A 14,568-nucleotide genomic window follows, 5' to 3' on the forward strand; every position below is an offset into this window, starting at 1 on the left:
AAAGGAAGATGAGGTATCTTGGTGCCCAGTCAGAAATGGAAAGAAAGGAAAACAAAGTTATAAAGGAAGCTTAGAGACTAAGAAAACCTGCCTACTCTACACAGAATGAGAACTGCTTTTGGAAGAAAGGTGACTTCATTTTTAAAAATGCTGATTTTGAGCTGACAGAGACACGTCGGTGGGTACGTTCATTTGACAGGTAGCTAGAGATGCAAAACTAGGGCACCCTTAAGAGAAGTGAGGTGTAGGTGAGAGAGCTACGAGATTTTGCAGTTTAGAATACAGAGAAAAGAACAGACATATTTTGTAGTGCCTGCTCACCTACAATCCCTTCTAAAGGGGCTACCCTGATTGGAGTGCCTGCCACAGACACCTTGTCCCTAAACCCACAGCCAAAGCTGATTAGATTCAGGGTAGGCACTGGACAACCAAAAGTTAATCCCCAGAGTGGCCAATCAATCAGTAACCCATGTCATCTACCTACAAGTGATAAGTAGTGCCAGTCAGATTCTCTCTCTTAGGAATGTAAAGAAGCATAGAAATACCAATTAGTTGAAGCTCAGAAGATGTCATGAGGAAGAAACAGGGGGATGGTAAACTGAAGTTATTTGTAAGCCAGAGTTATGGGGCAGCAAAAACTGAGTGAGCAAAGAAACCAGCAAGAAGTGGAAAGGATATACAGAGAAGCAGAAAGGCCAGGAAGCAATATACCATGTGGCCAGGAGAGAACGTTGCTTAGCTCCTGGTACTTCTCCAATTGTAGTACACTCAAGGCCTCTTTTTTTTTTTTATTAAGTTATCATTGATATACATTCCTATGAAGGTTTCACAAGAAAAGTAGTTTGGTTGCAACATTCACCCATACTATCGAGACCCCCCATACCTCATTGCGGTTACCGTCTATCAGTGTAAGATGCTACAGTCACTAGTCTTCTCTGTGCTACACTGTCTTCCCCATGAACCCCAAAGCACACCATGTTAACTAATGATAATACCTCTCAATCCCCTCCTCCCTCCCTCTCCAACCCCTCCCCTTTGGTAACCACTAGGTCCTTCTTGCAGTCTGTGGGTCTGCTGCTGATTTTCCCCTTCAGTTTTCTTCGTTGTTAATATTCCACAAATGAGGGAAATCATTTGGTATGTCTTTCTCTGCCTTACTTCACTCAGCATAATACCCTCTAGCTCCATCCATGTTGTTGCAAATGGTATGATTTGTTTCTTTCTTATGGCTGAATAATATTCCATTGTGTATATGTACCACTTCTTCTTCATCCATTGATCTACTGATGGACGCTTAGGTTGCTTCCATATCTTGGCTACTGTAAACAGTGCTGCAATAAACATAGGGGTACATGTGTCTCTTTGAATCTCAGGTCTTGCTTTCTTCCTGGAAATTCCTAGGAGTGGAATTCCCAGGTCAAGTGGTATTTCTATTTTTAGTTTTTTGAGGAACGTCCATATTGCTCTCCACAATGGTTGAACTACTTTACATTCCCACCAGCAGCATAGGAGAGTTCCCCTTTCTCCACATCCTTGCCAGCATTTGTTGTTCCTAGTCTTTTCGATGTTGGCCATCCTAACTGGTGTGAGGTGATATCTCACTGTGGTTTTAATTCGCATTTCCCTGATAATTAGTGATGTGGAGCATCTTTTCATGTGCCTGTTGGCCATCTGAATTTTTTCTTTGGAGAACTGTCTGTTCAGATCCTCTGCCCATTTTTTCAATTGGGTTATTTGCTTTTTGGGTGTTGAGGTGTGTGAGTTCTTTATATATTTTGGATGTTAACCCCTTATCGGATAAGTCATTTACAAATATATTCTCCCATACTGTAGGATGCCTTTTTCTTCTGCTTATGGCGTCCTTTGCTGTACAGAAGTTTTTCAGCTTGATATAGCCCCATTTGTTCATTTTTGCTTTTGTTTCCCTTGCCTAAGGAGATGTGTTCAGGAAAAAGTTGCTTGTGTTTATATTCAAGAGATTTTTGCCTATGTTTTCTTCTAAGAGTTTTATTGTTTCATAACTTCTCTCAAGGCCTCTTATCTTAAATTGAATGGGTCCATTACTTATAATAAGAGACACTTAGCTTTGTGATTTCCCTCCATGTCAAGGCTGAGAGAAGACGTGGGACAGAAGGTAAACCTGAGAGGCAGTAGAATCAGGAGAGAACAGTGCATGAGAGCAAAGGCAAGAGGGTATCAAAGAGTACAAGGTGGTCAAAAGTATCAAAGCTCAAGGAGAAAGAGGACTGAAAAAGGCCACTAAATTTGTAGATGGCAGATTAACCATGACTGACCTGGGAGAGAAACTGATGGCCAGGAAAGTCAGATGACATGCCAGCATGTCATTCTACTTTTAAAGAACTGAACGCACATCACTTTTATACACTTTGAGATAAAATTCAAATTCTTAACTCTTCTAACAAATTCCCTGCTTTACCTTGTTCCACTTAACTATACAGAAGTATTTCCCACTGCTGTTCAACATGTAACAGACGAACAAGCTCCAGTCCCTCACAACCTTGCTCATTACATCCTCCTTGCCTTCATTCACGCATCCTCTCTTCTTATTGGCCCGTTTGTCCATTTAATTTTTACCTGTCCCACAAAGTCTTGTTCACATCCCACCTCCAAGTAAAGCCTTCCCTGATAACTACAGTGATATATAGTTCATGCATGTAAACATCTATGGCAATCTCTGGGTCAAAAATTTCTTCTTCCAAACAATTTAGCACATTATAAACTAATTAAACTAATGCTACAACCACATTTTAAAATAATATTCATTATGTATTAAACAGTCACTCAAAAGACTCTCATTCTCCATCATATGAACATTGGTTCCTAACCACATTGAAATATTCTCAAAGGCTCCTTTTCATATATTTATGGAGCTATACGCACACACTAGCAAGACAATATAAGAATCTCAATTGAATATGTGGGTTGTAGTTCCTGCCTGCCAAAACTTTCTCATTTGCAAACATGGAAGCTGGACTAGATGACCTCGAATGCTCCTCCTCCCAACTTCAAAACCTAGGAGTCTATGGGTGACAGTTGGACATTCTGTATTTTATATATACAATAACATCAAAGCAGATAAAAGATGTATCATGTATCATACCACTGTAGCATGTGTTACACCACATATAACCATTGAATCAATCAGAATTTCCCTAAGACGCTTACATTTCTGGTCCATCTGATGACTGAAATATAGTAAATCCTGTATCCCTCTATTCTAATGCCTTCATCCTAAGAGCTCTGTCAAGCAGGAATATTCACACGAGCTTCAGGAGGAATTAGTTAAAAAATTATTGCAACCTAAAACCTGTTTAGCAAGGGTGCACATGGCCGCTACCTCCCTTCAAATCAGCTGACATTCTTTTGTCTCACCATCATCTTCTTGCACCACTATCATTATCAGTGTCAACACAAATCACTTGTAGGGTGTTAGCCAGTAGGAATAGGAAAAGGTTTACAATATAGCTGGGGAAACAGACACACAAGAACAGATAAGGAACAGTACACAGAAGAATACTCTAAATGCTAGATTAATGCTTTCCCTCATTGGTATTCAGTATGACCTTCACCCAGCTGGCAAGAATCAGGTTTATTTTTGTGACTGCAAAGCAAAGGCCTGGACAAACACTAGAATTAGGGAAAAGGTGAAATGACACAGAAAGGAATTATTCTTCAAACGGCTAATCCAAATCTACACTCTAGCTACCATTTAGAAGCTCACAGAAAATACATTTGTTATAGGACATGAAACTTTCACAAGGTGGAGTTAGGCAACAGATCTCTGAAAATATACTATTTGTAAAACAATATAAAAATATCATCTTGATACTGAGTTTACAGAGTTTTCAAAAGTGCTTCTAGTTATCTCTGCAACTATTTGAAGTTAACAAGACTAGAACTGTTATTCTGTTTTAGACAAAGAAACTAAAGCACAGGGAAGTGACATGACCACTTCAAGGCCATACTGCCCAGAAACAGGTAGAACTGGAACAGAGTAGAGGTCTTCTAAATCCTACTAAGGTGCTCTTTCTGTTAAGTCATGACCCAAGTAGGAACACCACAATAAAATCAAAACCGGAAGTCATAGGTCAATACAGGACCTGGGCGAGGAGAACAATGAACTCCTGAGGCAGGCCAGAGAAAATACATACGAACAGCATGTTCTGTAAACATAGGTAGTCAACAGTGAAGTCATTGACTTTATCAAGGGACTAAATGACCATAGAAAATCTACAAATTTCCTTACGTTTTCATTTCATATTGACCAAACAACCTTCTTTTATTATCTACTTACCCACTCACCTCTTCTTCAGGAATGGATCCTCTCGTTTATCAGAGAAGAAGGTATTTATTAATAGAAAAGCCTATCAGTAATGTCAAGTTTGGAAGTTAATTTGTGGCTCCACAATACTCTAAAGAGTGTTTGTGAGCTAATCATCTCCCGGACTGACAGCCAGTGGGTGAATAAACTGATCAGCAAGGTACATGAACATCCAACTCTATCTGGCTCCAAATTCCAGAAAGCAGCCTCCTGTCAAAATCCTCCAGCCCAACCCAACACCACGTAATATCATTATTGCCTGGCCCTATGTTGTTTTAATTTGAAGGCAACAGAGATGTTCATGTTGCTCATAAAAAAGGTGAATTAACAAATTAGTTTTGGTTTTTATTAAGAATTCATAAACCTAGAATCTACAATCTAACATTTAAATCAGAAATGTTCATTTTACACAGTATTGTACCTGTGGCAGCTTGTAGCTGGGACGAACAGCTCAGAGGTCTTAGGTAGACAAAAATAAAGTGTTTAGCTATTGTGAAATCTAAAAGGAGAAGATGAGAAATACACCCTGGATTATTTGAATGTGTAGCTTATTTTATATATGATCTCTGATAACCTCATTCATGGCTACTATAAAATACTTACAATTTAATCTATTACAACCATCTTTCTTCTAATATTATTCTAACAATGTTGAAACCGCTTTCAGTATGAAATCACTGTTCTATTACACCCTTCATAAGGGATGACAACACTGAGACATACAAGGACTGAGGGCTTTACCCAAGGATCCATACCTAGTAAGAGGCGGAACTGGGATTTGAAGCCAGACAGTCTAGCTCCAGAGTTTATGCTCTTCTCTAGGGTCAAAGAAGTTGAGAGATTGCTGAACAGGAAAATGAAGCCACCAGTGTTAACTTTCTGATTTTGAAGATGGTATTGTGATTATGTAGAATGCCTAATGGAATATTTGTATTTGAAGGGAATACACAGCAAAGTATTCAGGAAGAATGCGATGTATCAACCACTTACTCTCAACAGCTGTAAGAAAAAGCTGTGTACTGCACTTGCTACTGTTTTTATTAGCTTGATGCTGTTCCAAAATAATAAAAACTGTTAAAACCCCATATATTAAAAAATGTTCAAAACATATTAACCACTGCCCTAAATTCCTAAAAATGAGTTCCCACAAATTAGTAGGGAAAAAAATGGACAAAAGATATGAACAGACTGCATACAGAAATGGAAATAAAAATGGCTTAGATACATAAAAAGATGTTCAAAGTCATTTGTAAGAGAAATGCAAATTAAAAACACACAGAGATACAATATTTGAACTCTCAAACCACAGACTCAAAGGTTTGCTAGACGTGTGCTGAGAGTATGCACAAACAGGCACTCTCATATCCTGCAGCTGAGTGTGTAAACTGGAGCAGCCTCTAGGGGGTGCAATTTAACAACTGTCAAAACTACAAGTGCACCTAACTTTTGATCCAGCAATTCCACTTCCATGAATTTACTTCATAGATGTTATTTACACATATGGGACATGACCTTTGTTGTCACTATAATAAGAAGAGATTAGAACAACCAACAGAGAACTGGCTAAGTAAAAGGCTTCCAACATAAGACATAAACCACCCATGCTATAACCACCCAGTGAAATATTATACAGCTATAAAAGATACATAAATTATATGCCAATGTGTAACCCTTTCAGATCTGTATTAAGTGAATAAAGAACATGCAAAATAGTGTGTAAGCTGCTATCATTCATGTTCATAAGAGAAAAAGTGATATATACATTTCCTTGTACGTGCATAAAATATTCCTGCAAGTAGAAATAAGATGTTAAAGGCTGGCTGGAAGGAAGGAAACAGTTAAGGGGAGGGGGCTAGGGAAGATCTCTCAGTGTAAATCTTTTACAATTTCTTAATTTTGGAACACATTTTAACTTAAGAAAAAAAAATGGTAAGAATAAACTGGTGAGATTTGCCATTGAAGGCCGTGGTAGCCAGCCTCCAAGATGGTCCCAATAATCTCTAGTTTGGTATTCACACCCTTGCACAGTTGCCTCCCACACTCTACCACAGTTGGTTTGTGTAAACAAACAAAATGTGTCAGCAGCAATTGTATGTCACTTAGACTACAGGAAATACTGCAGTTTCGGTCGTAGTCTCTCTCAGGTCCCTCACTCCAGGAGAAGGCAGCTGGCATGTCTGGAGCAGCCTTATAAAGAGGACCGTGTTGTGAGGAACTCCTGTCTCCCGCCAGCAGCCACTTCAGTGAGCCTGGAAGAGAAACCGCTATCATAGGAAGGCAAGCAGGCAAACTTCCAGGTGACAGCAACCGTAGCCAACCATCTCACTGCAATCCTGCAGGAAACTCGTCAGAACAACCCAGCCAAGTAGCTCCCACAAACTTTATGAGATAGTACATTTCTTATTGCTTTAAAATGTCACATTTCTGGATAAATTGTTACACAAATACAATAGATAACAGAAAAGCCTTGTTTAACTTCTCTTGGGTCTTTATAGACTAAAAAGACCCTATGGCTAAAAAGGAAAACAAAATCATTGTTCTCCAAATATGTGGATTGGAAAGAGATGAACGAATCCAAGCTCTGGGTTCACCAGCCTAGGGATACTCAAAGGCCTTTAGCCAGGGAGACAAAAAGTGGTCATGAGACGGGCACCACTGTCTCTAGAAGCTACACAGGATGCCACATGAGTCTGGCATACAAATTCCCTTAAGAAAATAAAGTTCATCCTGAAATAGAATTCATGAAAATAGCTGAGAAAATGTTGATAAAGAAAAAGGGGGACCTTGCTCTAATAGTTATCAAAACTTGCTATAAAACACTAGTAATTAGATGTGCAATTCTGGCACAGGAAGAAATTAATCAACAGAAGAGGATGTAGCAAGTTCAGAAACAGACTCATGTGTATGAGAATTAAGTATATAATAAAGATAGCACTTCAAGTAAGTGGGAGAATGATGAATTATGCAATAGATTTGCTGGGCAAATGTCTAACCATTTGGGAAAAAATGTAGGTACATAACCCATACAGTAAGTACAAGTAAATTCCAGATGGATTTATCTAAATACATATTTTTTTAACACAAAAATACTAGAAGACATCTGAATTTTTTTAAATCTTGGGTGGGAAAAAGGTTCCCTACATATGACACAAAACCCAGAGGCCATAATGGAAAAGAATAAATAATGAATATCTACACAGCAAAAGATACTAAAATAAGTTAGAAAGTAAACAATACATTCACAAAAATATTTGTAACATGTCAAACAGACACAGGATTAATACCCATAATCCATGAAGAGCTCTCTACATTGCAGGAAAAAGAGGAACAGTCTTTAATGGAATCTGATTTTTAGCCCAATACCCACTTCAACCCATCATGTAGCTGCCATGTGTGATTTACATAGGATTGAATCTAGCCCAACTTCAGAGTTTAAACCAATCAGAAAAATCTCATTCTCTTTGCCAAGGACACTGGTTCAGGTAACCTATCGGGCATGGATGGTATTGCCAGACCACTGGAATTGATTTCGCGGTGGTCTAGTCAGTCTGACATTGAAATCTTCTGCCTGGAATTCTGGACCACAAATCTCTCCTTCTAAGGTTTTGCACAACCACAGCAGTTTGCAAACGTGAAAAAAAGCTAATCTAAGGATAGAGCTAATACCAAAAGAGGAAAGAGAAGAGAATTTCAGAAAAAAAAAACTAGAGCCCTGATTGAATCATATCTGAAACCCACCATCCTGTTGTGCTTTTCAGTTCCTCATTAAATTCCGTGCAATAAGCCAATTTGCGTTGAATTTTCTGTTACTTGAAACTGAAAGGCTCCCTCCTAATACATGACCAAAAGGAAAAAATAAAATGAAAAATTCACATTAGAAATTAATATGTCAAACAAATTTTAAATGTGCAACCTCACTAACAATAAAAAAAATTTAAGTAAAACAAGACACCATTTGGGGATTTATCAGACTGGACAAAAAAAAATTTTGGTTAATATACAACTCTAGTAAGAAGGGATCTATTTAGGTATCTGCATGGCAGTTGACAGAAGCATAAAGTGCTGAGATCTTTTTGAAAGACAATTTTCAGTTACCTTTCAAAATCTGAACTGTGAATTTCTGAGACCAGTAATTAATTCCTCTTACTGGTCTTTAACCTATAAATACTCAAGGGGTATGTGTAGCATACATAGATCTCTGGCCTATAGAAATACTCAAGGTGTGCACGGTAGCATTGTTTACATTGCTGGAAAACAAACTAATATAAATGCACATCAGTAGGAAATGGTTAAAAAAATTATAGTACAACAAACCATGGAATACCGTGCAGCAGTTTGGAAAGAAAAATGAAACATAATGACATACATGTATATACTGACATGGAAGATGCCCATAATACATACTAAGTGAAAAATATATATTAAGATGGAGAATATGTATAGTGAGACGCATTTTATGAAAGAGAAAATAAAGTCCATAAAGTTAAGAGTCATACCTGCAAAGGATAATTTTATTCTGTTTTCTTAAATTTTTTTATGTGCATTTTGTTTTTTATGTACAATATAATTCTAGTTTTATTTAATATCTACATATATTAACATTTTATATATATAAAAATATCAAATGCATAAAAAAGTCTGGAAAAATATGAAGCTTAATGTTAATGATAGTCATCTCTGGATGGTGGAATTACAGGTATATTTATATTCTTTAGACTCTCCTGTAGTTTCTGAAAAAAATTACATAAAATATATGTTCCTTTAAAAATTTTTTTAAAGTAGATTTCAAAACAAAGAGGGACTAGCAAATTACTCTATGGGAAGGTTGACCTTTACTGTCATTTGCTCTAAGCTTTAAGAAATAGACATTTTGACTCAAGGATTTGGGGGAGGAGGTGGGCATGGAAACTCTTAAGTAGCACGAGCTTGAGTAGGGTGCGGAACTACGGAAAGTTGGATGTAGTTGCAGACACCTACGAAAAAACGGGCTAGCCAAATAATGAAAGCAGCATGGAGAGTCTTTAACAGCTCATCTTTACAATATTAAGACACAATGTAACGGTTAAGAGTACAGGCTCTAAAACCAGGCTGTCCAAAACCAAACCCTGGCTCCACCCTAGCTGTATGAGTTTAAGCTTAAGTTACTACCAAGACAGAGAAAGATTAAGTAACCGGGTAATTCAGTTCATCTGTAAGATGTAGAAAATTCCAGTACCTACCTCATAGGATTTTTGTGAGGAATAACTACATTAATATCCTTAAGGCACTCAGAACAGTTCCTGATACACAGTAAGGGTAATACATGTATTTACTATTCATAACAGCGGGTGGTGGTATAACTGTACTTAGTTCCCCTCTGTGGAAGCCACAGTAAGAAACGTAACATTTCCGTCCTGACAGAGCCTTATGATTTTGATAAGAGCACAGGGTAAAAAAAGTTATGAGCCAAAAGAGTCATCAAAATTAAGGGTTGGCAAAGGACAACCCCTGGGCCTTGAGCTAACAATACTTTTTACATTTCAATCAGGTGCTGAGTAAAACAAAACAAAGACTTTATATAAGGCAGAGATCAATGTGGGTTTGCAAAGCCTAAACTATTTATCTGGCCCTTAAGAGAAGTTTGCCACCCCTGATCTAAATAATAAGTGTTATATGTAATTAGGAGCAGAAGAGAGCGTGAGGTGGACAGGAGGAAAGCTCTGAATTGTAAAAATATTCTGAGTTGGAGGGCCTATGAAAGTCATAAAGAATCCTTTTTGGTAAGTGAAATTATCACTAGTCATCCAGTTCCTGTAAAGTGCTTACAGCAGTGGAGGACTCCCTATTTCACTGGAGCTTCAAACAGAAACCTCTCTTCTTTCTTTCTGTACTTCTCATTTCAGCCTCTACTTCCTGCCATTTCCCTCTGGCTACTCTTGATCCCCCTCTCGCGGAACAGTCAATGTGGTGAGCAGTCATATTCCTGGCTCTGCCACCTACCAGAAAAATAACATAAGCTCTCTGAGCCTCCCAAAGTTCAGCTAGAAAATGCGAGTGACAATTTGTGATCAGGAGGATTAAAAGAGATTGCGTGAAAGTGCCTAGAGGGCTCTCAACACTACTTCCTTTTGAAATCAAATGCCTTTACTCGAGGACTCGAGACTATCTTCCCCGCACAAGAACAGCTACCATGCGGTGTGGAGCTAGCTCTAGACTAGAAGTTAGTAGGTGTAGGTTTAAGTCCTATTTCCACCACCTGTGATCATGGGTAAAATCACTCTGATTCAAGCGCCTCACCGAGGAAGTCAAGGGGACACGTAACCAGACAATCGCCAGTTACCTTTCGGTTCTTAGATCCTCTGGAGCACTGGTTCACCAAGCAGTAAATTGGAATATCTCAACTCACCCAAACTCAAGTCCCAAAAGATCACATGATCGAGTCCCACTCCCAGTAGCAGGAATGGGGTAAACCCACGCCGGTTCTAAATCTCTGTTAACCCGGCTACAGGAACAGCAGGTGAACAACAAACACTGTCTACCCACAGACAAGCAAACAGTTCGTTACTCTGCGGCGATAAAGTAAAACTACAGGTGATACCGCTATGGAGCTACACAGAAAGCTAGTCCACGTCACAGCGCCGAACGCGTTGGTACTGGAGGATCTCACCGGAAGAGCTTTCTTCGGCTGTGTTCTCTCCAACTCCAGTCCCCGTGGAGGGGGGCGGCCGCCGGCACTGCGAAAAAGCTGGGAACGGATGCGCAGCTCTCGCTGGGGGAAAGGCCAGGCGGAAAGCCGAGCGCAAGCACAGTCTCACCTAAAGAAGACTGCTCAGAGACCGGCTTCCAAGCTAGGTTCAGACGCAAGTCACGGGACGCGTCCCGACTAGGAGGCGGGTCCTGCCTAGGATTAGGTCCTTCCTAAATCCGCGGGCTTCGCCGGTCTCTCGGGCTGCCCGCCGCCCGCCTGACTGGAGAACCCGGTACTGTTTCCCACCTCCTCGGTGAGCCTCCTTCGTTCCACCGGAGAAAGAGTCCTTTCCACCGTATTAGCCGCAAGCGAGGGCCGAGTTAGTGGGCCGGTGGCAACTTGGAATCGGTGTTTTAGTCAGGCTTTACGTCGGACGCCTGGCTGGGGCCTGGCTGCTGGAGGAAAAGTCCTTTGCCCACCGCCCCCATTCAAAGCGCTTTCCTCGTTCGTCCTTTTCATCTCAAGATGGTGGCTTCCAGGGCGGTTGGCAGCCTCATCCGCTTCAGAGCGTCCAGGACGCTGGTCTGTCCAGGTGAGGCCCTGCTAAGGGCGCCGCGCAGCCTGGGTGGATTTCTTGTGGAAACTGGGGCGGCCCCGTAGCCCCTTCGCTGCCGCCTCCGGTCTCTGCCCCGGAACCCGGCCCGGTATTGGGGAGGCTGGAGTGATGCTGTCCTGGGAACCGGACTGCTCTGTTCTTGCGCAGGGACGGACACTTACTCTCTCACGACCCCGGCTCCTGCAGCGATTTCAGGCTCTGTGATCCCTAACGTGTTTGGGTCCTGTCCACTTGATCTGGCACTTGCCGCCGACCTCCTTGTCGCACTTCTGTGCCAACGCCCCTTTTATTTCCTTTCATGATGACCTTGCATTTATCACTACTAGATCAGGAGTTGCAGGAGGACTGGCAGAAGTCCAGTCTGTCACATACATCCCTCCACAGCACCTTGCCTGCAACAAAAGCTAGCTTAAAAAGTTAGATGGCATTAACGAACCATCCGCATTACGCCGCCCCCAGCTTTTCCCTCGAAACCGTTTTTGTGCATGTTAACACGATTCAGTAGAGAGGTCAACTTTTGCAGTTCCAATAATTCCGTGAATGCATAGTATATTAAATTTAAAGGGAGGTTCTGCAACTCGATAAAATTTTTTAGATGTCAAAACCTTTATATTAAACATAAAATTTTGCGTAATGTTACGAACTACTTATTTCTTACGATACGCTGTTAGCTCGCATTAGCCATCTTTCGAGCTGCCAGTAAAGGGTTAAAGTGGGTGGTTGTGCAAAATCAAGCATTTTCTGCCTCACTCAAATCTGCAAGGTGAAATGGGACCAACTTTTTAATGCACGTTGTACTTAAAGCCGGTTACTTAATCAGAAATTTGATTTGTAATATGACTTTCTCTTGAACTGCTAGGATGGCATGCTGTTTTTAAGACAAGTAGCTGGAGTCTCCCTTTCCTGTAAGGGATTAATTTTAGGTGAATGAATGTTTATCTGTTTTCTTATTTCAGCCCATGTTTTTAGTCTCCACAAGAATGCTGTGTGTGTGTTCCAATTATAATATTACAAAAATATTGAAATGTTTTATAATTGGGGCAAGGGATTAAGAAAAAAGAACCACCCATTATCTTACTACTCATAACTACTGTTAGTTAGCATTTGGTCATGTTAACCATACGGTTTTGTTTTGTTTTCCTTTTTTTCCACACTTATGGTTTAATGCTTTAAAAAAAGTCCAATGTGTATTTTTTACACTTGTCCCTGCATTTGTTTTAAGGTACTTCTATGTGTTAGCAGTTGGTGTGACACTGAGCTGGTAATCAGGCCCTATGGTTTCCAGTCACTAACTAGTTATGTGATTTTGAACAAATATCTTATTCTAATTCTAACAGGGCTTTATTTTTCTCACTAGTAAAATAAGTCGTTGAGACTTTGGGTTTTCTTTGACATTAAAAATAGAATGACAGCAATTAAAAGAATTAAAGTTGGACTATGACTTCTAGGTTTCAGTCCAGCTGTGCCTTTACTCTCTGTTGACCTTGGGCAATTAATTTCTATGTATGTTTTCTCCTTTGTGAGATGGGGAATAATACCTTCTTGTGAGGTTTAAAGGAGTTATTTTAGGTGTACAGCAGTTTTTTCATGAAGTCAGTCCGTCATCGTTAAGTCTTCCCTGCCCTAAAGAAGCATGACTATGAATATTCTGGAAGTAATTTTTGCATTTTACATGTATAATAAAAAGTGAGAAGCTTAGTTTTTCTATATTTTTGTATAGAAATATATATACACACATAAAAATGATATCTATGTTTTGAATTGTTTTCACCAGTAAGAAAATATGCCTTAGTATAGTTATGGCCCCTTTTAATAGCTATTTGTAAATATTCAAAGAAACTCCAGAAAGTGAATGTAAAATACCTGCACACCTGAATTGCCATTTAGACTCAACTGAATAATCATCCTTCACCCTGAAAATCTGTGCCAAGGCATTGCCAACCATTTAATGAGATTATGACATTTACCAGTGGATGATTAAATTCTCTTGAAACTATTTTGTAATTCTTGATGTTTTAACCCATTCTGTCTCTGAGTGCTATGCTTCTAAATATGGCTGTCACATGAAAATCACCTATTTCAGCCAAAATATCTTGTTCTCCATTCCTACCCTACATCTAAATTGCTAATTATGCAAGTAGTAAATTAATTTCCCAGGAAATGAATTAGTTATTCATGCCTTAGTAGATCATGTACATGAAAATTTTTTTAATTGAAGTATAGTTACTACACAATCCTATTGTTTTCAAATATACAACACAGTTGTTCAGCAGTTACCCGTATTATTAAAATATCACCACTCCTAATGCAGTTACTGTCTGTCAATATAGAAAGGTGTTACAGAACCACTGACTCTATTCCCCATGCTGGCTGTACATTTAAGGTTGACTCTCAAATCCCTTAATCCTGTCCCTTCTCCATAATTGAATATTGGGAAAAGTTGTTGATTGTTACAACCAATGTAGGAAGTTACATGTTCATATTTAAAATTTGTATCAGCATAATCCACCCCTCCCCATGCTGTGCTCTTCGGTTATGTAGGTATCTTACTGAGTTACCGTTATTAAATGATTAAAAAGTAGGACAAAGGTTTCTCTCACTATTGCTGGCACAGTAGATGTAGGCTAAAGTTCACCCTGTGCTCTAAAGCTCTCCTGATTACGTAAAGCATCCTAAGGCTAGATGCCAACAGCAGAGCTTCCTTGTACTCCAACTTGGTTTTGTTGACTAGTTTAGGATTCTTTTCCAGATGTTTGCACATTTACTAACTTTCGTGTCGTTTCTATGTCTCTATTGATTTAGAAGAAGTTTTGTGTAGATGTGGGTGCAGCAAAGGTCGTTTAATGGGGTAGACTTTAAAATGATTTTAACTGTAAGCTAATGAGCACCCACCTGTTGTCTCAAATATTTGGTCTTTAAAATTGCAACCCCTTCCTAAGCTCC

General features: G+C 39.5%; 2 protein-coding genes across 2 annotated transcripts in view; one reads left to right on the top strand and one right to left on the bottom strand.

Moving 5' to 3' along the window:
• HADHB (hydroxyacyl-CoA dehydrogenase trifunctional multienzyme complex subunit beta) overlaps positions 1 to 11,159 on the bottom strand; it is a 96,205-nt gene extending 85,046 nt beyond the window's left edge. Inside the window, exon 1 of the mRNA XM_073215623.1 lies at positions 11,137 to 11,159. The gene's annotated coding sequence lies outside the window, so the exon portion shown is untranslated. The remainder of the gene's footprint in view (positions 1 to 11,136) is intronic.
• Positions 11,160 to 11,310: 151 nt separating this feature from the next.
• Positions 11,311 to 14,568, top strand: part of HADHA (hydroxyacyl-CoA dehydrogenase trifunctional multienzyme complex subunit alpha) — a 60,142-nt gene continuing 56,884 nt past the window's right edge. The window contains exon 1 of the mRNA XM_036990632.2: positions 11,311 to 11,601. Coding sequence (XP_036846527.2) covers positions 11,535 to 11,601 — 67 coding nt within the window. The 5' untranslated portion in view covers positions 11,311 to 11,534. The remainder of the gene's footprint in view (positions 11,602 to 14,568) is intronic.

Source organism: Manis javanica, chromosome 1 (assembly GCF_040802235.1).
Source record: "Manis javanica isolate MJ-LG chromosome 1, MJ_LKY, whole genome shotgun sequence".
NCBI lineage: Eukaryota > Metazoa > Chordata > Mammalia > Pholidota > Manidae > Manis > Manis javanica.